The following is a 23,893-nucleotide window of genomic DNA, read 5'->3' on the forward strand; positions in this document are numbered from 1 at the left end:
AAGTTAATAAAGTAGGACGTTGCAGTTTAGGGTCAGCAATATATTTATCTTATTTGCAAAAGATAAATAATTTTGGTTTATTTTTATTTATTTTTCGGTTCATGTTTGCTTTAATAGCAATATCTGGCAACACCACATCGCCGGCACTTAAACCGACAGTATCAAAAAAGCCCATGGACAGGTTGTTGCTGACAGGATACAACTTTCGGTAAAAGAAATGCAAAAAATACCATTTTATTATCTGTCATATTAACGCTGTCAAAAAGAGTATCATTTAACACCAGTACACAGATCTGTAGAACAAGTAGGTTACAGAATGAAATGAAAAATAGGCAAACACATGAAAAAGACTATGTCAGTAGTCGTTACATTTTCACAAATCATGCTATAAACAATCATAATAGCACTAGACAAAGTTGTAAGCTATATAGCAATAGTTATTAATAAAAAAAAGGAAAGGAGGGGCAGCTGTGGCCTAATGGTTAGGGAGTCAGGCTTGTAACCGAAAGGTTGCAGGTTTGAGTCCCAGGTCTGGCAGGGATTGAACGTGGTGGGGGTAAATAACCTGCGCTCTCTCCACCCTCAATACCACAACTGAGGTGAGTCCCTTGAGCAAGGCACCGGTCCCCCAATTGCTCCCCGGGCGCCGCAGCAATAGCAATATTAGTTATATTTGTTTTATTATTGTACTTTTCAAAACCAGGTCACGGCCATATTTGACAGTTTAAGTGCATTAAACAGAACTCAGTGTAGTACTCACAAGCTGTGTGACAGCCTGTTCCGGTGTGCATGCTTCCGAAGTGTGCACTCAGAAAACCATATATCAGAAGTTTATACTAATATGGTTTAAAACGCATGATTTCAGTGTGAGTATAAAACAAACATGTTTTTTTGGCTGAGTATCTGAGATACCCGCTATAATAAAGGCACAGCTTTATTCTTGAAAAGGGGTGCGGGGTGCAGCAGGTCATTTGTATTTAAAGAGCCATGCACCAAAACCACGTTACTGCTTTTTCTCAAAATAGGCATTTTTAAAATTATATAATAAATAATCTGTGGGGTATTTTGATCTGAAACTTCACAGACACATTCTGGGCACAACTGAGACTTATATTACATATTGTAAAAAGGGGCATAATAGGTCACTGTTCCTTGAAGTTTCCTTAGAGAACCTACAATGCTACTTTCACAACAAATGAACAGGTAAAGGTGTTAATAGTAATTTCTGAGTCACTCAGCTGCTCTGTATGAAACAGCGGACATTTCTCTGCATCAACAGTTGCCTCCATTTTGCACCTATGAGTCATGGGCTGGTAGCAGGAGTCTATTTCCAGTATTGGGGCCACACAGCTGTGTAGCAGGGACAGTTTTAGCACGTGGCAGCGTCTGTGTAAAGTGTAGGGGGGGTGGCCGGCTCAAAACATGGCTAAACTGATCTCAGGTCAGCTAGAATGTTTTTTCCCTGGTGGATCATGTTGCTTTTTATGAGAGTGGTGAGTCAGTGTATGAGCTGTAGGATCACTCACACTGACCATCTCACTTTTACTATGTTTTTCTTTCCTTTATCTAAAACAACTCTAGTTGTTTCTCTCGAACTTGTTAGTTATGCTCTATGTGGACACAACTTTAATCCTGAGGTGTCATAAAGGGTTTGTTTTCACTTTCCGGCCCTTTATAGTCAAGCTTCTTAACAAGTTTCGTGTTGATAGCGGGTAAAATATTTGCCTTCTCATACTGTATTGTTTCCAGTAAGCGCTATGGGGCCTGTGTCATAAAGCTGACTAATTTGCTGTGGTTACTATCCGTCCTTTCCCTTCAACGTTCTTTGTTGGCCCACTTTTATCCACATGAAGAAATGGGTCAAACTGAAGAAAAAAAAAAAAGAATGTATGTTTCCTGACTGCAACTCACTGCAATGCATGACTGGATGATACTGCAATGTTTGCACTTTCATTAACTTCACTCATTTACAGATGTGTCAGAAAACTCAAAATGACTGACAGGCAGACCTCAAAGTCTTCATTTATCTAAATGTAGTATTTTTTAAATAATAAAAAAAAAATAAACAGATTTTTTGGACAGATTTGGTTTGATTGTTTAGCAGTTAGCATTTTATGTATTACTTAATTTAAGAGCGTTTACATAGACAGATTTTCAACTTTTTAACCTTTTGACCTCTAACTGACTCAGTTCTAGGATGTAACACTCACTTTTCAGGATCCAGTCATTTATAGACAAAAGATCCGTCCTACATTTTCCACTTGAATATCCTGTTTTACTTGCAAACATGTCAGATTTTAAAAGTAAAAAAGTAATTGTGAAGTTTTATACAACTTTAATGATCCAAATTTTGTTTTGTAGGTGGTCTTCACAAACAACATTCATTTAAAATATGTATTTAATTTCTTAATATACACTTTCATAAAAAAAGGTACAAAGCTATCACTAAATAGTACATATGAGAGCTTTACATATTGTGACGAGCAACTCAGTTCGTTACAATATTACTACCTTTTAAAAAGGTACAGCCCCAGTGACACTTTTGTACATTTTTTTTCTGTGTAGTGCATAATAAAACAAACTGGACATAATGTAATTTATTTCACTTGATAAACTGTTAATTAATAACAATATTAAACAAATAATTAAACTGTTTATGTGTTTATTTATTTATTTTCTCTGAACTCTTAAATTAACAGATGATTAAATTAAAGATTGTTGTAAACACAGGGTCCAAATATGTAGCGTAAGATGAGTTATCTAAGCTATCAGTATCTTTGTGCTGTACTAGTACATAAGCTAACCAAAACAGATATTAATGGTCATTGTAGCATAGCTCAAACAACATTACGTCACAATTTGATCAGTTACCTGGATGTGCAGCCATAATGGGTATACTGATGTAAACAACAGCATGGATTGCACAGTTAATGTACTACTGAATATGTTGTTCTGCTAATTTATGTTGTCTAAACCACAGAAAAATTGTGTGGAAACTGCTAAATCGTATAGAGAAGGATTTAGTAAGCAGGAAATGGCGCAATATTTTGACAAACTAAAGTTAATAGGTGGAAAAAATATGTAAGAGCAGTATTAATTAAGATATTAGCCTAATATCTCACATACCTAACTGGAAGTAATAAGAACAAATGCAAATGTTGTCAAGCTTCTTGCCCTGGAATTCCTGGTTCAGTTTGGCCAACCACAAATGCCTTTTGTACCTTTTTTTGCACTCTTCTCCTTGATTTGTTATAACTTTTGGCAGCCTGTAGTACTCCAAAATGTTTTTCCTGGTTTGATTAGTACAGCTCTAAACATGACAATAATTGACCATTTTCAGCAGCAATAATCAACAAAATATGCAAGTTTTGTTCAGTTCAGTGGCATTGTTTACATTCCGTGCTGCCAATATGGCCAACTGATGAAGTGCCGTGCAAGGTTGCCAGATTTTCAGGACAAAACCCACCCATTTGCTACTCAAAATAGCCCAAAAGTAGTCCAATTGTGTTTCGAGTGGGGTTCCCGGTCCTTCCAGGGGCTAAATATTACTTTATTGGGGTCGCTTCAACCGGCCAACATGAAAGACGACCCGCAGTAACAGTATGAAAGTAGCCCAATTCCGTGTGAAAACCGCTGACTTGGCAACACTGGTGCCGTGAAAACACTCTATATCAGTGATTCTCAATCTTTTTATACCAAGTACCACCTCAGAAAATATTTGGCTCTCCAAGTACCACCATAATGACCAGCATTAAAATACAGTAGCGTAGTAGGCCTAACTATTCAGCTACAGCTCTGCACAGTTAAAAAGCAAAGCAGTTTTATTCCTAATAAGAATATTTATTGTTGTCAGCCACTTTAACATTGGTAATAGACAGTTAATAGAACATTAACACTGCACAGTGCTTACAAACAGGTAAATAAAAAAAACTTATGATTAAATTAAAATGTGTTGTACCTAAAAGTTAAAAAACTGTACTGTACATGTAAATATAAAAAATAATATATATTAAAAAATAACTATAATAAAAAACTTCACTCAAATAAAGATTAAATGAAATTGTATTGTGTTTTAACATTAATTTATATTTAATTTAGTGATTCCTCTGTGTACCACTAGAGGGAGCCTGAGAACCACTGATCTATATGATTTGAAAGAACTGTAATCAGGCACTAAAAAGAGAATCCATTAAAGTTCTTTCAGCCAGTGGGATCCCTTGGGGTCCTAAAAGTGACCTTATTTAGATTGCTATGTCAAAATAATCCAAATTATTTTACTGTAAGCTTTGATTAACCACATACTATCTCTACTCCTCATCCACTTTTACTGTATAGAAAAAGAGCAGCTTGGACATAACCCCTAAATTAATGTAAAATGCAGTTGAGGTAATGATCACTGAATGTTTATTTCTGAGTGAACTATCCCTTTAAATTAAATGAGAGGTAGAAAGTAAACTGCCCATGCAGCTGCATTTCTAATTTGATTCTGCTCAGTTCGCAGACCATGAAGTAGACAGTCTTCCTTGTTTCTGTGGAGGCAGAAAGAGAGAAAGAGAGAGAAGAAAGAAGAAGAATGAGAGAGACTGCAAAAGCCTTGCTTTCCCCCTCCCTCTTCTCCCCTTCTCCCTGTCAGGTTGGCTTTGTGCAAATATCTGAATGATCTTGTTCTGCTGTGACCACGGAGGGAAAGAAGCCACACCTACTCTCCGCCAACCACAAGCCCAGCTCAGCAGGCACACAAGCAGTTGCACGTTTATGTAACACACACACACACACACACACACACACACCAGCCCATAGCTGCCCCCTCTGGCTGGAATTTGAATTGTGCACTACGGCGGCTTCTTCACACCTCCTATGAAGAATATATCGCTTTAGTTGCAGATATTAGATGCTACTGTACTTGATTACATACTGTTGTAGTTAAATAAATTCAGCATTATTACTCTGTAAATACACAAACATTCATCCACTGTATCTGCAGAATCTGGGCAGCTTGGTATAGACCATAAATCATGAAGGAAGAATTTCAACAAGGAGAGATATTCACTGGCTGTGACGACTCAAAGTAAGGCTGAAAGTAATATTTAACAATATAATAATTTGAAATACATTTTTGAATACTTTTACATTAAGCATAGACTGAAAGTTGCCCAAATGACTTGAAGTTAGTCAGTAAACTTTCCCAGTTTGACATAATTTAAAATGCATTAGCTGGAAAAACACTTACAGTTAAAAAACATCTGCATCTACCTACCGAAATCTACACTTATCACAATGATAGTTCTTTTCAAGTGAAACAATTTTCCTAGGCAAAAACACTACACTGTAAAAAGTTTTCACCAGTTTCAACTTAAAAACTTAAGTCAGGCAGCTGCCTTAAAATTGCAAGTTAAATCAAATTAAGTCATTTCAACTAATAAGTTAAATCAACTTAAAAATACAAGTTATTTTAACTCACTTTATTGTAGTGAGTTGAAATGACTTGTAGTTTTAAATTGATTTAACTTAAAATTTTAAGGCAGCTTGCTGAACTGAAGTTTTTAAGTTGAATCTGTTATAAACTTTTATTATGGCATTTTTACCCCTCATGCTTGCTCAAGCATACCAAATGAATTTTTTGAAATGTGAAGGCTTATGGGAATTCCCCCACTGTGGGATCCTTCAAAACACAGACCATCCAATATTTATTTTTATTTACGTAATAAGTAATTTATAGTAATTTATATTCTGACATACCTCTAAAATTCTAAATTTGTATGTATTTTTTATTTTTAGAATACAGTCTGTTGTTGTTGAATTTACTGTTAAAACTTGCAATTTAAAGGTAGCAGACAGGAGCTTAAAAGTTTCACTAGAATGAAAGTTTGTGCCATATAACAGTGAGCTTATGCTGGGTTACATTCGTATCAAAGGTCACTGAAAGTTAATTATTATGAAGGACGCTGAGCCCTAAAGGATGGAGCCAAGACTGTCAGACTTGCTAGGTTTTTAAACCTATTGCATAACACATGGGATTCGCTATCAGACGCTTTATTCAGAATGTGTTTTATCCAATTTCATACGGTGTGCTGCTGTGAATGTGAATGTGCAATGTTTTGGCAGACATGTGACTGTACATAAGTTCATGTGATCTTGTATTTGTGTCCGTGTGTGTGTGTTGAGGGGAAAGGCCCAGAGTGAGGAGCCAGAACAGGAAGTAAGAAACAGACCACACACAGCTGCTACATGGAGAGAGTGGGTGTGAGGAAGTGTGTGGGAGCTTGACATTCACAAAAACACACAATAAGCCATATTCAGTAAGGGAGTGAGACAGAGGAAAAAGAAACTGATTGCACTGTATTGATATGGGGGAAGCAGACTGAATGAAACGTCTTGAATATGACATCCTTAATTCTAAGTTTATCACAAATGCTTACTGGATATTCATTCCTTTCATTTTAGACATCCAGCAGCATTAGTCACATTAGCAGGTGACGGTTAATGTCAGTTAGAGGATCGGACATTGGCATCATGTGTGGCAGGTGGGAGAGGTGTCCAGCAGGCCCAAGCGGGCACGATCGGAGCATGGTGGGCAGTGCCAGGTCCGTCTGTGGTGCTTTCCGCCTGAGCAGGTGAGGAGAATAGAGCTGTGGGAGAGCAGTGCAGAGCGACTGCAGCATTAACCTAATTACAGGCTGGCCCTGCTAAATAAACACTTATTAAATTTGCATGCTCAAATACACTTCTGGACAGAGCAGGTCACAGTGCATGCAGCCTTTTGCTGGCACCCAGAAGTCCACACTTGGTTAAAGAATATTCAGTAGTTCCTAAAAGCACATGATGGAATGACCCTGTGTAAAATAAAATAAAGTAAAATGTAAATGAAAAAAAAATATTAAAATACATACATATAAATATAACGGGTAAAATAGCATTCGTTCAGGGCAACATTTCCTTGATGGCCTGAAATGCTTGGGTAGGATCCAGCATCCCCGTGACCCCTGTTAAAATAAAATAAAATAAATAAAAATGAAAGTGTTTGAATAGGATCTAGCATCCCCACGACCCTACATACAGAAAAAGTAGTTTGAAAATAAAATAAAATAATGTGTTTGAATAGGATCCAGCATCCCTGTGACCCTGCATATAGGAAAATAATTATATATATATATATATATATATATATATAAAATATTAATAATAATAAAATAATAATAATAATAATAATAATAATAATAAAATGAATGTGTTTGAATAGGATCTAGGATCCCCATAACCCTGCATACAAGAAAAGTGGTTTGAAAATAATAAATAAAATAAAATAAAATAAAATAAAATAAATAAAATAAAATAAAATAAAAATGTGTTTCATCCAGCAAATCCAGCATCCCTGTGACCCTGCATATAAGAAAATAATTTTAATTGAAAATAATAAAATAAAATAAAATAAAATAAAATAAAATTGAATCTGTTTGAATAGGATTCAGCATGCCATCCCCAGGACCTTGCATACAGGAAAAATGGTTTGAAAATAAAATAAAATAATGTGTTTGAATAGGATCCAGCATCCCTGTGACCCTGCATACAGGAGAATAATTTTAATTGAAAAAAAAAATAAAATAAATAATAATAATAATAATAATAATAAAATAAAATAAAATAAAAATGAATGTGTTTGAATAGGATCCAAGAAAAAGTGCATAAAAGAAAACGGGTTTGAAAAAATAAATAAAATAAAATAAAATAATAATGTGTTTGAATAGGATCCAGCATCCCCGTGACCCTGCATATAGGAAAAAGGGGGACTGAAAATAATAAAATAAAATAAAATGTGTTGAGAAGGTATATAATAATAATAATAATAATAATAATTTTTTTTGTTTTGAATGAATGTGGGATCAAGGGGAAGTGGAATCCTTATACAAGTTATTTAACTGTACACCAACCTATTGCATGTTCAGCCACCACAGAACCACTCTCTGACCAAAACCTCCAGCTCTCATTTAGTTGGTTAACTGCATGATTAACAGTTTGCACCTATGGTCAGGGTTTGTCGGGTTTAGTTGGACCTTGTTAGCCTCTGCTGGTAGATGCTGTAACTACATCAACTGCTTCAGCAAAGCATATTTCTCTATTGACGGCCAGTCAAAATCACCCATGCTCTGACTTCAAGCACAAACCATACAGAGCTGTAAAGAACTGTTGGTTTCTGGCTATGATTATGGTGCTTGATTATTATAAATTCAAACACTTCAGTGCCATATTAATTAGCAGTCTTGAAAAGACTAAGAGGGTATTAACCACTGAATAAAATGATGACGATGGTTTTTAACATTAGAATCAGAGCTACAATAATAATAACAATAACAGATAGTTATTATGCAGTACTTTGGCCAAAAGCAACAGTTTAACGTTAAAATGCCTTAATAATTAATGGTGTAATGCTAAATTTCACCACATCTGTTCTGATGAACCCATTAACATCTTGGATGAGAGTGAGTACAGCAAATTTTCCCTTTTGTCTGAACTATTCCTTTAACAGGAGCACTACTGCCACTAGATGCCATTCGCGTCAAGTGCCACTAGGGGTCTCCCTCTCCCCTCTCATTGAGGGCGCACATTTCAAAGATCAGAAACATACTGAAATTCTTTCACTTAGAAATTAATCAAAATACAACAAAACAAACAAAAAAAAAATGCAAAGCTAGTAATGTGTTTACCTACCAGCAAATATTCTACCAGTGTTAACAAAACACTGACAAAATACAAACAACATTACAAATTTAAGATGTAAATATCCTGGGCCGTTTAAAAAAGAAAATTGCCGTGTTTTAAAACAAATAAGTGTTAAAATGTGACTACATATTATTCTGCTGGTAATTATGTTCAGATCCAATGAGATGTGAGCAGATTAGGTTCATATGGAGGCTGGATTAACCTCCACCCGTACGATAATCCGCGTCAGCATATTTCTTTCACACGTAGCTACACAATAGAGTTGTTTCTGAATTCGATTCGCGAATTTCTGTTGCTTTAGCAGTTCTCTTTTAGAACTTAGGCACCTTGCAGCTCCCTGTCCAGTCTGCCACGACACTGACAGATTCCAGGGCTGGACCGCCTTTGATAAGCATCCTATGGTATTTTGTTCAAGATGGCGGTGGCGAGCATGGAAAAGGACGCGATAGTAAGTCACAAATACCTTTGAAATCTTCCAATGCTTTAGATTTTCATAAAATAGCCGCTGTTGTTAATAAAATCGGTTTGTTTAATAAGAAGCGCAGTGGAAATCAGCATGCATCACATGAGACGAGATGACTCGTTCATCTCTCATACCTACAGTTGAAGAAAATCATAATGATTTGGTTGAAATATACGTACTGCAGGCGTGAAAGACCGCAATGGACAGGACATTTTAAGCCTGATTTTACCTCTGATGTATTTAGTCCACATCCTGTTTGAATGTCTGTCTTTAAAGCTGAATACAGATGTAGAAGGCGTGTCGTTTTATTGTTAAAATCTGCCTGTGCATCTGCATTACTGCGCTTGTGTTTTATTGCTTTTTCAAATCTTCTCTTTCTCACCTCAAGAACACCGAAGATGATCTTCACCTTAATAATTCTTTTGGAGATTCTGGGCTTATCTCCCCTGATAAAGAAGACATCTCTCGTATTCTGGTAGAGTAGATGTTTTAAATAGCATCGTTGTTACCTTATGCTGTAGTTTCTGTTGCAATGATGATTTTTGTTTCCCATCTGATATACCAGACAGTTCCTTTCAGTGGACGGATCAGAGGTGGGATGAGACCTGGGAAGAAAATCATTATATTGGGCATCATTGATCCAGAGCCAGACAGGTATGTTTTCATATCAAAATTGAATATTTAAGAATGTTCACATTGTATCAGTTGCAAATAGTTACATCAAACAGAAGCTTGGTCTCAAAACCTTGTAAACTTCCTTAAACAGCATTTTTTCAACCACTGGTATGTTGTCTATATAGGCAGCACTGTTTTGAGAAACAAGCGTCTTGTTTCAGATTGCCCTGGGTTGTAGAACTGCTTGAGATGTCTGCATGGGTGTGTGCACTGCTTAGTGATGATGGGTGTTTACATTAGCTGTTAAGGAAACAAATATCAAAACTGTGAGAGCATTGGGTGTGTCTTGGAAACTTAACATTTTAATATGTTGATTCAATCTTTTGATTCACAGTTAGTTCACGCTCCCATTATGTTATTCCAGCCTGTATGATTTTCTTCAAATTTATGTAGAGTGAAGTGAAAAACACTGATTATATCTTTATCACGGCACCTGTTAGTAGATATACTAGGCAGCAAGTGAACATTTTGTCCTTAAACTTGATGTGTTAGAAGCAGGAAAATGAGCAAGAATAAGAATTTGAGCGAGTTTGACAAGGGCCATATTGTGATGGCTAGATGACTAGGTCAGAGCATCTCCAAAACTGCAGCTCTTGTGTCTGCAGTGCTCAGTGAAGTGGCGACAGGGTCATGGGTGCATGCATGTCAGGAGCAAAGGCTGGGCTGTGTCCATCAGACGAGCCACTGTAGCTCAGATTGCTCAAGAAGTTAATGCTGGTTCTGGTGGAAAAGTGTCAGAGTACACAGTGCATCGCAGTTTGTTGTGTATGAGGTTGCATAGCCGCAGACCAGTCAGGGTGCCCATGCTGACCCCTGTCCACCGCCAGAAGCGCCATCGGTGGGTACATGAGCATCAGAACTGGACCGCGAAGCAATGAAAGAAGGTGGCCTGGTCTGATGAATCATGTTTTCTTTTACATCACGAGGATGGCCGGGTGCATGTGCGTTGCTTACCTGGGTAACACATGGCACCAGGGTGCACTATGGGAAGAAGGCAAGCAGGCGGAGGCAGTGTGGATGTTACTTTGACACATACCACCTACCTTAACATTGTTGCAGACCATGTACACCTGTTCATGGAGACAATATTCCCTGATGGCTGTGGCCTCTTTCAGCAGGATAATGCGCTCTGCCACAAAGCAAAAATGGTTCAGGAATGTTTTGAGGAGCAGAAAAATGAGTTTGAGGTGTTGACTAAAGCTCCAAATTCCCCAGATCTTAACCCAGTCGAGCATCTGTGGGATGTGCTGAACAAATCCTTTCAGGATTCTTTGAATAGAAAATTCCATTTTTTTTAACATTATAAATTTCTTTACTATCACTTGATTAATGTCATTCATTTTTACTAAATAATGTTTATTTAATTAATTTAAATATTTTTTTTCTAACCTCAAACTTTCAAACAGTAGTGTATTTGATTATTCTTTTTTTAAAACTAGTTTTAAAGTCTTTTTGATGCAATTTACATTTATGCATTTGGGAGACATTTATCCAAAATGACTTGATTGCGTTAAGGATATAAATTTTGACTCTTTTGTTCCCTGGGAATCATTTAGGCAGTACCAATTTAACTCAATGAGTTGAATCTGCTGTTGTTTTTTGTTTTGTTTCTTTTTGTTTTTTGGGGAGTATAATAATGGTTCCTGGCTGGATTTCTGTAATTAGTGTTGTAGTCTTTAAATTGTAATCATGCAGCATTTTAATTAAGAATGCACATTATAGTCCTGATATATCAATGGTTAAGTGGTACTAATGTGTCATTTTAGCTCAGGAATTCTTCCTTTCTAAACAGACTGCTGATCCATTAGGAATGCACTGTGATGCTCATTCAGTGTTAGGACGGATGCCAATGCAGGCCTAAATTACTATGAATTCATATCAAATAGATGCATGCTATTTCTCTGTAATGTATTGGCACACTGTTTGTAATGCTTCATCATGCAACGCTTGTCATATTTTTATTAACACTAATGGCTAGTCATACAAAACATGTTGGTACAGATGAATAAATCTTTAAAAAAAACAAAACCAAGCACTTTAGGCAGTTCATTGCACCAGCAACTGGCTGTTTTACATGCTTCTTGTTTGTTTTCTGCACAGCTTTGACATCAGTTTGAGTTGTGGCCACAATGAGGAGAAGGATGATGAAGAGCTCACTGATGTGGCCCTTAAACTCAGTGCACGATTCACCGAAAGGCAGTTCCTGAGGAATGCACGGATTTCTGGAAAATGGAGTGAGGAAGAGGCACCCATAGCTTACTTCCCCTTCATCCCGGACCAGCCTTTTAGGGTAATGAGCTGAAACGCTGACATCTACATGCTCTCTAATCTGAGATCTCTAATCTGCACAAAGCATGAGTCCAGAGTTGTGTGCAAAACTGATGGCCTCATTGCTCAGTCAGACTTAACAGACACCGCTGTTTTATGTAGGGATCTCTTCAGACAGAAGGAAATACCCAGATAATTTGATGCCTAAAGCAGTGGCATCTAGTGGAATTCTGAAATAAAGTGGCATACCTCCTTTTTCCTGTGTTTTCAGGTTAAAGGCTGCTTATTTTACACTATGAACCAAAACTATTAGAACCAAACTAGAAGTCTGTCCTAAGACTTTACTATCACTTTTTATCAGTTTAACACATCCTTGCTGAATAAAAGTATTAATTTATTTCAGAGAAAAAAAGAAAAAATGTACTGACTCCAAACTTTGAACGGCAGTGTGTATTTTTAACAAAAGATTACTATTTTAAACGAATACTGTCGTTTTTAACAGTTTATTAATCAAAGAATCCTTTACAAAGTATCATAGTTTCCAAAAAATAAAAAATAAAATAAGCAGCACAACTGTTTCCAACACTGATAATAAATCAGCAAATTGGAGAATGATTTCTGAAGATCGTGTGACACTGAAGACTGGAGTAATGATCCTAAAAATTCAGCTTTGCATCACAGGAAGGAATAAATTCTGTTTTGAAGTATATTAAAATAGAAAACCACTAGTTTGAATTGCAATAATATTTTGAATTGCAATAAGATTTTTACAGCAGTATTATTATTATTATTTTTCTTCCCTCTGTATTTTTAATCAAATAAACGCAGCCTTGATGAGCAGAAAAGCCTTATTTAAAAAACATTTAAAAAATCGTACTAATCCTAAACTTCTGAATGGCGTTGTATATGTTGTGTGGTGTTTTTTTTTTTTTTTTTAAGATTTATTTTTGACATTTGTTATGACAGGACAGATCAGTATGGACAGGAAGCAAAATAGGAGAGATATGGGTGCGGGATCGGGAAAGGTCCTTGAGTTGGGATTTGAACATGGGACGCCCGTAGTGCAATGGCACTGTATGTCGGCGCACTGACGCGTTGTATATGTTTTTATTTATTTATTTATTTATTTATTTATTATAAATAATAATAATAATAATAATAATTTTATTTATTTATTTATTTATTTTTTTAACTTTTATTTATACTTTTGGTTTATACTTTTATTCACAGGGCATACATTAAATTGATTAAATATGACAGTAATTTAAAAATGATCTTAATTTTAAATGCTTTTCTTTTGAACTTTCTGTTAATCAAATAATTTAGCAAATATTAGTATATTATTATTATTATTATTATTATATTATTAAGTAAATTAAATATTAAACTATTAAAAAAACATATAAAATGATAATAAAATGAAATGTTTCTAATATACCAAATCAATCAGCATATTATAATGATTGAGCATTCAGCTTTGCCATCACAGAAGTAAATTACCTTTTATAGTAAAACACAAAATAGTTAGAATAACATTATAGTATTATAATAATATTAAAGTTTTATTGCATTTTGATCAAATAAATGCAACCTTCAAAAACTTTGATCTTTTCTTTTACCAATGCCAAAGTTTTGAACAGTAGTGTGTGTGTGTGTGTGTGTGTATGTCTGTATATATGACAATAATATGTACATACACATGTTCTTTTTCAAGAAAGTATGACTGCTTTTCCATGTTAGTTTATTCCTTTATAATAGCCAATTACAGAATTGTTCCGTATGCAAGAGAGTTGTACGACCAAAGTGGGTAAAGATGCTGGAAGATAATGAGTGCTTATTGTTTGTAATTGGGGTTAAAGGCAAACCAAAAAAATGGGTCACTGTTTCCAAACGCTAAGCTGAGATAAGCAGTCATGCAAAGCAAGACAAGCACTTCCTTTCAGCACACTGTCCACAGTGTTTGTCAGTGACTGACAAAGGATTCTTTTGATTTGATCTCATTTTGCTCTTTCTCTCCCCTCCTTTCCCTATTTATACAGATTGAGATCCATTGTGAGCACCAGCGTTTTAGGATCTTTGTGGATGGACACCAGCTGTTTGACTTTTATCACAAAGTAAAGTCTTTGCCGGCCATTAATATGATCCGGATAGTTGGGAGTCTTCAGATCACCAAGCTGGGCTAACCAAGCACACCTGAGCACGCGCCAGAAAGGACTTCTCACAGGTGACCGTCTACACCTGTGCGTTTGCCGCAGCTCACACAACAAAGACATCAACGACATCTGCATTTTCACTTCTCTTTTGCCCTCTAACCTCACATTGTAATGATTTCTGAGTATTGTGTCATAACAGGTTGGTGAATGGTTGCAATATCAGATGTGTGTTTTCCGGTATCTGCTTCACATTGTAGCTTATCTATTTAGCTTCAGTAATTTTTCAGGGATCGCACACTTTGATATGCACTCTGTGGCAGTAACATACGCCACTGGGATTTAGCTGCTCTTCATAGACACTGCCAATATACTTGTGCTTGTAGTCTTGCAGTGTAGTTTCAAAATGATCCAAAACTCAGGAAGTCAGATAAAGTTGATTTTACTTCATTTCATTCTGATGATAAATTTGCTTTAAATGAATATTAAATGGCTTTGGCTGCTAGAACATAGGATTCGCAGTTCCACCTGGGTTTGATTTGCGTTATGTAACCTTAATAATTAACATTTTGGAAGGAAGATGTTATTTTGTCTCCAACTGTATCTCCTTTCCTGTATCTGTTCATTGCAGCTATTCATTTTTGGGAAATATATAATGTGTTACACTGAAATATTGTAGAATGTCACAGGATTATTTAACTTGAGGTAGAGGAAGTTTTTATTTTTGGAAATTTGATCATCCAGTCATTCTCCTCAAAACCAGCACAGTATTTAAGTACAATAGTATAATGTTAAATCCTTGGCAACCAAACAAATTATTGCTTTTAGACACAGATGGTTAATTTACATTACATTGTTTTTTTGTGAGGAATGACTTCAGTGCAGCGATTTAGCAAAAAATAACTCCGCTTATCTGTTTACACTTTATTATAAGCACCTCGTTAAAGTTGAAGGAGCAGATATAACAGGGCTGAATTGTTTCTTGAATGTACCGTCATCCACTGATAGGCTTTGTGATAGCATAGCTGTGGGTGTAAAGTGAGCGTCTTAAGTCTAAAAAACAAACAAAAAAAAAAAAAAAACTATTATTCTCTCCCCTTCCATACTAATGTCACTCCTTTTAATATACACGCATAGCCTGCATCCCAATATGCATACTATCAGTCCTAAATTTTATGTGATAGTAGTCATTTTCAGTACTGTTTAGGGCAGATAGGGTGGATAGTATGCACACTGGGACACCGGGATAGTGAATAGTCAGCATATTTCCTGTAATCAGCAGGCTATTTGATCAGAACATCTGCCCTGTACACCCACAATGCTGTCCACTTGGTTGTCTTCTCCTCAACTTCCACATATAGGATTGGATAGGTATAATAGCAGTGATTAGTATTGCTACTTATTACATTACAGTATCCAAAAAACACTTTGATTTGCATGATATGCATATATACACTACTGTTCAAAAGTTTGGGGTCAGTAAGATTTTTAAAAAAGGTTTTTGAAAGAAGTCTCTTAAAGGGGTAGTTCACCCAAAAATGAAGATTGTCATTAATTACTCACCCTCATGTCGTTCCAAACCTGTAAGACCTTCGTTCATCTTCAGAACACAAATTAAGATTGAAATAGTCCTTAAACTACATATAAGGAATACTTTTTTTGTGTGCAAAGAAAACAAAAATATTTACATTATTCAACAATTTCTTTTCTCCAGGGACAGTCCGCCGCCACTATTGAGAATACCACGACACAGCTTCTTGTTTACGAGCAGAGGAATGCAAACGCATGTGTCGTCATACAGTAATGTCGGCGGACTGTCCCATGTCACATGGACTATTTTAACAATGTCCTTACTACCTTGCTGGGCCTTGAACATGTCAGTTGCGTTGTTGTCTATGCAGGATCAGAAAGCTCTCAGATTTCATCAAAAGTATCTTTATTTGTGTTCTAAAGATGAACAAAGGTCTTACAGGTTTGGAACAACATGAGAGTGAGTAATTAATGACAGAATTTTCATTTTTGCGAGAACTATCCCTTTAAGCTCACCAAGACTGCATTTACTTGATGGTAATTGCAGCAAAAATGGCATTGTTGTGAAATAGTTAAAAAAAAAAAAAAAAAAAAACTTTTCCATTTTATTTTATTTAAAATGTAGTTTATTCGTGTGATGGCAAAGCTAAATTTTCACTCCGGTCTTCAGTGTCTCATTATCCTTCAGAAATCATGCAGATATGCTGATTTGGTTCTCAAGAAACATTTATTATCAGTGCGCTGCTTAACATTTTTTGTGGAAACTGATATTATGATATTAAGTTGTATTCATTTCTTAATGACCCCAAACTAAAAGTGTCATCAGTGCTTCTCATTAGTCAGTATTATATTCAGTATTACGGTCACTATTGTAATATTTTCTAATATTGTTCTCAGTCTGTCTTGGAAAACACGGAAATAGAGGCAGTTACGAATGAAGTTGAAGGGCTGCTGTTTTGCCTTGACTGAATTTCATGTGATGGAATAATGCTATTATATGCCAGACAGTACTTAACACCAGCCAATAACATTTGCCCACATCAGCATTTGGTCAACATTCAAGTCAGAATATTTATTGAAGTCAAGAGTGCAATAGTGCAAGAGTGCAACTTGTATTAAAGTTCCTTAATCCACTGAGAAGGTATTCCTGGGCCCTCATTTATCAATGGTGCATACGCACAGATGAGCGCGTAAGAACAGTTTCACGCAAAATGTGGGATCTACCAACTTGTGCTTCTATGTAGGAATGTGTGTAAATATAAAGATAAAATATAGAACCTTTTCTGTGCACTGTTGATAAATGAGGCCCCTAGTACTCTAGCTAAATAAAGTATTGTACATTTAATGTGAAGTAGGTCATTTTTACACTTGGCTGATTTTCTCTGCAATTGTTTGTCTCAAACTCATGCAGAGATTGTTTAATTGAGAATCGGTATGGCAGCACAAGCAATATAGTCCTTGACCACACATCCATCTGACATGTTGTGGCAAACGCACTTTGATATGACATATTTAGCAACTGAAACATGGTCACCTAGACCAATATGTTACACTTAACAGTATTGCTATTTAACTGCTAAATCTGTGAGTTGTGAGCTTCATTCTGTCTGGTGGTGTTTTAACATTTAAATGTTGACTATTCTGAGCATTATTTAGTCTCTGAACAATGACTGTGTGAAGTTACACCTGGATATTTGAAAAATGGGGAGGGAGAATCTGTATTTCCAAAAATAACAGGTGTAAGGAGAGAATGTCAGTAGTGCTGACTGCGCTTTAAGAAACCTTAGTACACTAATAGATTTTGTGTATGTATTTGGCAGACGCTGTTATCCAAAGTGACTTACAGTTCATTTAAGATGTAACAAACGATGCATTTCTCCCTATGATCCTATGAATATTCCCGATTACTGACACCAGTTCTAATGCTTCCATCTTTATTGTGTTGTATCTCAAAATTAACAATTTTTCAGACTGGTTCACATTTATGAGGGTTGAACATGAATGTCCTGGTTGTAAACTATTGTTATATGAAGCCTTCGAACTTTGGATGTACATATACTAAACAGGGCCTCTGTATGCTTCATTTTTTTTTTTTTTTTTTAATATATATATTTTTTGCTACTGCAATAATGTCTCGACACTAAAGAGAGTGTTTGTTTGGTGTATGTGATATTTAGTCTGAATGTTCACTGGTTACCAGTTCATCAACATTTTAGTTGATTTCTTTAGACTCTAGGTAGCATGGTACGTTTCTTTTTCCTCTTTTGGAGTTTCAGAACTTTGCTTAATTTTTAGAGATTAATATGTCAGTTCTGTATTTTTAAAGTGGCCCATTACTAGTTAGTTTGTGAGTTAGGTTGTGATGTTGGATGTAGTTGCACAATCATTTTCATGAATTAAAACCTGGTTGGTTCGGTGTGCTTTCAAAACTTGGTATTTATCAGAAATGTGCCTACTGAAATACAGCGTTGGTGTTTGGGATCTAAAATTGTATTATTACTAATGATTTACACCAACAGACTTGCATTTTAAGTTGCACTTTTCACTTTTTTTTTTTTTTTTTTTTTTTTTTTGTAATGCACTTCATGTGTGGTTGAAGCAAGCGCTGCTATTGAAACTTATTAATAAAAACAAACAATAAATTCATAATTCATTCCAGAATATCTTCAATATTGTACAACTAAAAGGTAGCATTTGGGTAAAAAAAATGTATGTGTGAATAAAAATGTGCATTACAAGTTGTTGTTTTCTTCCCTATATGATTAATTTTGTTTTGACATTTGTCGTCTGGATAAACATAAACAAGTTAATGTGAATGCATTGTGTTTTGGTTTTCAAGGCGAGATTTGGTTATTTTGTGAATTATTTTGTAACCTCCATGAGTTTCGGTGCTTTTCTAATGGATTTGCAAACCAATAAATTAGTCCTTACAAACTGTGAAGTCATTTAATGTGTCTTGTGTAAGCATTTAATATAAGTTTCACCTGACCTTTAAACCCGCTTGGCGGTTTCCCAGTTCAAACAAAACGCAAGACGGTAAACAGCGTCAAACTCTGTAAATACTGTATTTTGCAAGAATAACGTGCCCTCTACTGGTTGGTTTCTCTTATTGAAAATAAAATCGACTATTATAAGTATAACATGTTTTCAAGCCATTATTAACATTACTCTCAGATTAGCCCTTATGTATTTTTGGCAATACAATAACAGAAAAGGCAGTGTGTTTTGCACAATTTGAAGTTCATGCATAAAGGGGGCCAATAGAGGGAGCTATACGCGCAAAAACGTACCATTGTTGCCATGTATTGTTTGCTATATAATTCTTGTGTTCAAACAGGTCTAATCAAAGTTTTAAAAAGGGAGAAAGGATTAACTCATTCATGTGGTTCAATGCTAATAAATGATGATAAATTCCCTTCTGATGTGGATTATAAAATCCAACAAAAGACGCCTTATTAGTACGCAAAGCGGTTGTCAAATAATAACAGAAAGGGGATTTTTAACACCGTATCTGGCATCCTGAATACGCCGTGACGTAACCGTTGACAACCAACCAGCGCGACTTCAGCGTTGCAGTGTTACCGTTGACCCCGCACAACCATGGCGCTGCTCTGCAGATCCACAGCGTTACTTCTGAAGCATAGTAAACTGCTGCCTTCTGCATTAGCAGCAACAAGGCAATACAGTTCAGGTAACAGAAATTATGTCTTCGTAAAATTAATGGCTTTATTTTCAATGTCACTCTGGAGTTGGAAACATGCGTCATTTGCCTGCGCTGGTTCTGTGACTGCTGAAAGTGTTTACTAGTGCCTGCAGCTGGTGTGATTGTTTACAGTTGAAACACATTTAAGAATAAAGTAATCATATAGATAATGCGAATAGTAGAGATATCTCCAAAATAATAAGCCATGACAGCTTGTGAACTCTTAAGTGATATTATACATGCTAAATCACTCCATTGGGAGTTAATTTGACCCTCTTCTCTCTTGCAGGTGGCCAGTATCAGTACATAGTGGTTGACAAAAAGGGTGAAAAGAAGAATGTTGGTTTCATCCAATTGAACCGTCCAAAGGCTCTGAATGCTCTTTGTGATGGCCTTATGTTGGAGGTGGGCGAAGCCCTTGATACCTTTGAGGCTGACAGCGAAGTGGGAGCAATTGTCATCACAGGAAGCGAAAAAGCCTTTGCAGGTTTGAAACTAAAAATGTGTATTATAATTCAATTGGTGATTGTGTTTTACTGACACTTTCATTTTAATAGCTGGAGCTGATATTAAAGAGATGCAGAACAGGACCTTTCAAGAATGCTATGGTGGAAACTTCTTGGCACACTGGAATAGGGTCTCAACAGTCAAAAAGCCTGTTATTGCTGCTGTCAATGGGTTTGCGGTAGGTAAAATTTTAAAAGCATTCCCTTGGAAGACTGTTTAAACCTTAATTCTCATTTAAGCATACGTGATAAATTTATCATCCTGTCCAGCTTGGTGGAGGATGTGAGTTTGCTATGATGTGTGACATAATATACGCTGGGGAGAAAGCACAGTTTGGACAGCCAGAAATCCTCCTTGGAACTATTCCTGGTATGATGACACATCTGTTTTTGGTTATGTTTGTTCATTTTTTAAGAATAATTATAAATGAGTGTACTTAAAAAAAAAAAAAAGGCAGCTGAAGTGAGACAATTTCTTTGGCTCCAGGTGCTGGTGGCACTCAGAGGCTTACAAGAGCAGTGGGAAAATCCCTTGCGATGGAGATGGTTCTCACAGGAGACCGAATCTCAGCTCAGGAGGCGAAACAGTCTGGTTTGTCTTTCAAACTTTAGTTTGCCCTACAGCTTCTTTCTCCTTCTCTCAATTTAAAAAGTGGACAAATGTATTTGTCTTCGTAGGTCTGGTAAGTAAAGTGTTTCCTGCGGATCAGCTAGTTTCAGAAGCGATCAAATGTGGAGAGAAAATAGCTGGAAATTCCAAACTGGTCTCAGCCATGGCAAAGGAAGCTGTTAATGCAGGTAAGAGATACTTTTACTGTTAAAATATATATTGTGTTCATGTATTTTGAATGAGGCTCACTGACTTGTATTAGGTTCATGCATCCAAATCAGATTTGATAAACACATATGTGACCCTGGACCACAAAACCAGTCATAAGTAGCACGGGTAATATTTGTAGCAATTATTGATTTTAATTTTATGCCAAAAATCATTAGGATATTGAGTAAAGATGATGTTCCATGAAGATATTTTGTAAATTTCCTACCATTAATATAACTTATTTTTTGATTAGTAATATGCATTGCTAAGAACTTTATTTGGACAACTTTAAAAGTGATTTTCTTAATATATTGTCCTATCCTAACAAACCATACGCCAATGGACCTGTTTATTAAGCTTTCATAATGCAGAAATCTAAATTAAAAAAAAAAATAGAGAAAGTCCCTTATGACTAATTTTGTGGTCCAGGGTCGCCTTGTGCAGCTGTTTAGAAACTGACAGTTTGATTTGACCTTTAATTACAGCATTTGAACTGACTTTAGCTGAGGGCAATCGACTTGAGAAAAGATTGTTCCATGCAACCTTTGCGACGGTACGTCACTTTTCTTCCACATATTCATTTCCTTTTTTGATGAAAAAGATGACTTCATTCTTGAACTTGCTGCGCTCTAATTTTCAGGAGGACAGAAAGGAGGGCATGACTGCTTTTGTCGAGAAGAGAAAGGCAGCTTTTCAGGACAAGTAAAATTCCAGCGGAAAATATGGTGATTTTTAAACCATGATGATTAGTTTGTGATCAAATGCTGATATTAAATGACTCTACTTTGCCTTAATTTTCTTATAAAGTGTTTATGAAAACAATATCAAGATCTATACCTTTGGATTGACAGACTTAAATGTAGTTCAGTGAGTTCACAATATTGTCCGGGTATTGTTGATGATCTGATATTATCACCTCTTTGCCGAAACACCATAAATAGAGGCATTCACTACAGTAACGGTGTAATTTAAATACTCAATCATACTTTGTAATAATATACACTTTAGCAGCCCAGAGAGAGAAAATGGCATTGCCATAACCTTTCTAAACTGTTTGTAATTACTGTACAACGCTGTTGATGATTTTGCAAAATCCCTTTGATTTAACAAGTTGATTTGGCTATTATTTCATTGGGAAAAGACCTTGCAATTTCACTTTGTGTACTCTAGGTGGTGCTGTGGGTGTATTTTCTGTCACTCGTTCAGCTTATCCATTGAGGTAATAAACACGTTGTAGTAGCATTTTTGTAGTTATATTTTCTTTAAATTATACATCTGCTTTTTTTTATAAAAAACATTCAAGTGTAATGTAATATTATTAAGTGTTTTAATTCGATATAGTGCAAAATATAGTTTTGCAGAGTTATAAAAACAGCGCAATGGGTTTCGTGCGGCATAGTGAAGTTTGTTTATTAACCAACTACAGGATCAAAATATCATTGGAAAAACTCTTTTTTTGTAAAAAATCATCTAACCTTCTTTCTAGAACCCAGGTCATCACAGACGTTTTTTTTTTAACGTATCACTTCTATGTATTGAAAAGATGATTTATATACAAACATTTTCAGCTAGTTGTTTTAAATGTTACTTTTAATAACTTGCTTTTTGTGTTCGTTTTTCGGTAACTTCAAAAAAATTAAAAGTTAATTTATGAAATTACGCAGCTTTTTAAACTAAACCGCACAAATTGTCTAGTTAATGACGAATAACTAATGTCGCTTAATCATAATTTTCAACATTTGTCAGGTTAAAGATCACCAGAGAATTTACAAGCCACTTTTACGCATTAAACGCCGAGATTTTATGTGAAATAGAGCGTCCAGAAGGACCACAGCAAATGTAATTAAAGGTAGAGGCTATTCATCTCAATTGCACATCAACTGAGAGCGTTTTCTCACTCGAAAATCTCGGCTTTTTTTCGCACGGCGTCTTTCCAAGCACTCTCAAAAGTCCATAGCCTAATTGATTTTAATTTTCATTCAATATTCCCTCAGAGTCCAGCTTTCTTCTCAGCCCCTGGAACAAAACTTTTAAAAGAAGGAGAAAAAACTTTCTCTCCACACACCGCAACAGCACAAAGGTCTCCTTAAAGACAGCAAAAGAGAGGTTCCACTTTGAAGTCTATCCCCTGCTAACGAAAGGTCAAAATAATAAATGTAGACCGAATTGAGGCGCTCAGCGCAGACAAAAGGGGCAAAACGTTACATTTTGGCAGAGGCAGCTCCTCATAGCGTGATAAACTCATTTAAAAAAGCAGAACCAAAGAGGGAGCAGCATGGTTCCTCCGTAAAAGAAAAGAGCTTTGAACTGATCAGACAGTCTTGGCTCCTCCGAATGTCTTTTCTTCCATCAGTCTTCCATCTTTCCACTTTCACTCTACATTTCGCAGCTGCAAAGCCTCCACACACCTCTTTTGGAGCAAATTTCCCTGAATTACAACCACATCACCAGCAGTTCCTCTTCATCAGTAGCAGCTGCACGTCTAGGTGTCGTTCTTCATCTAGATTCGAGTCTAACTTCAGTTAGCTTTCTAATTTCTTTTTTTCCAAATAAAGGTCCCAACTAGATAGGACAAAATCCTTGATTTTCTTAATTACAATACAATTTGTTTAGATATATTTTATGTAAAATTTCACGCACAGAAGGCCTGTGCGCCGTCACATCAGTGTATTGTAATTTCAGTCACACTGCAGCTGAATCAGTGGATCTTTCGTCAACATTTTAGACTACTTAAGTTTTATATCAAGTTGGCCAAAATGACTATAATGCTTGGTTGTCAGAAACTCAAAGTCATGCATTTTGAAAACACCTGTTGGTTTAATCTGCCATGCTTTATTTTAAGATCTATACGGATGTAACAAATAAACTCTAGCACTGCCTCTGATGTTATTTATTTTAATGGGTAGTAGTTTGCTCATTAATCACATGTTATTGAAATGCTTAAAAAACACATTAGAAAAATGTGTCGGTCGATATACCAAGTTTTATCGACCTGATCGAGTGGATGTTTATGGTTAAATCTCACGCAAAGGCTATTTTTGTTTAGCGCTTGCTGATAAC

At 35.9% G+C, this 23,893-nt stretch overlaps 2 protein-coding genes across 2 annotated transcripts; both read left to right on the plus strand.

Moving 5' to 3' along the window:
• Positions 1 to 8,677: 8,677 nt before the first annotated feature.
• On the plus strand, positions 8,678 to 18,462 carry lgalslb (lectin, galactoside-binding-like b). The gene is made up of 5 exons (XM_051126612.1): positions 8,678 to 9,166; positions 9,570 to 9,656; positions 9,747 to 9,835; positions 11,957 to 12,146; positions 14,164 to 18,462. Exons 1-5 carry the CDS (start codon positions 9,134 to 9,136, stop codon positions 14,305 to 14,307), a joined length of 543 nt encoding a protein of 180 aa, XP_050982569.1. The 5' UTR covers positions 8,678 to 9,133; the 3' UTR covers positions 14,308 to 18,462.
• An 883-nt stretch (positions 18,463 to 19,345) lies between these two features.
• Positions 19,346 to 22,075, plus strand: echs1 (enoyl CoA hydratase, short chain, 1, mitochondrial). The gene is made up of 8 exons (XM_051126809.1): positions 19,346 to 19,495; positions 19,797 to 19,994; positions 20,065 to 20,192; positions 20,284 to 20,383; positions 20,501 to 20,605; positions 20,692 to 20,811; positions 21,319 to 21,386; positions 21,474 to 22,075. Exons 1-8 carry the CDS (start codon positions 19,405 to 19,407, stop codon positions 21,537 to 21,539), a joined length of 876 nt encoding a protein of 291 aa, XP_050982766.1. The 5' UTR covers positions 19,346 to 19,404; the 3' UTR covers positions 21,540 to 22,075.
• The last annotated feature ends 1,818 nt before the right edge of the window (positions 22,076 to 23,893 follow it).

Source organism: Labeo rohita, chromosome 13 (genome assembly GCF_022985175.1).
Source record: "Labeo rohita strain BAU-BD-2019 chromosome 13, IGBB_LRoh.1.0, whole genome shotgun sequence".
NCBI lineage: Eukaryota > Metazoa > Chordata > Actinopteri > Cypriniformes > Cyprinidae > Labeo > Labeo rohita.

Excerpts from the sequence above, each read along its gene's own strand:
- lgalslb (XM_051126612.1), top strand. The coding sequence starts at position 9,134 with ATGGCGGTGGCGAGCATGGAAAAGGACGCGATA. Across the intron at positions 9,836-11,956 it reads ATTGATCCAGAGCCAGACAG|CTTTGACATCAGTTTGAGTT; the intron begins GTATGTTTTCAT and ends TTTTCTGCACAG. Across the intron at positions 12,147-14,163 it reads TCCCGGACCAGCCTTTTAGG|ATTGAGATCCATTGTGAGCA; the intron begins GTAATGAGCTGA and ends CTATTTATACAG.
- echs1 (XM_051126809.1), top strand. The coding sequence starts at position 19,405 with ATGGCGCTGCTCTGCAGATCCACAGCGTTACTTCTGAAGCATAGTAAA. Across the intron at positions 19,995-20,064 it reads AAGCGAAAAAGCCTTTGCAG|CTGGAGCTGATATTAAAGAG; the intron begins GTTTGAAACTAA and ends TCATTTTAATAG. Across the intron at positions 21,387-21,473 it reads TCCATGCAACCTTTGCGACG|GAGGACAGAAAGGAGGGCAT; the intron begins GTACGTCACTTT and ends TCTAATTTTCAG.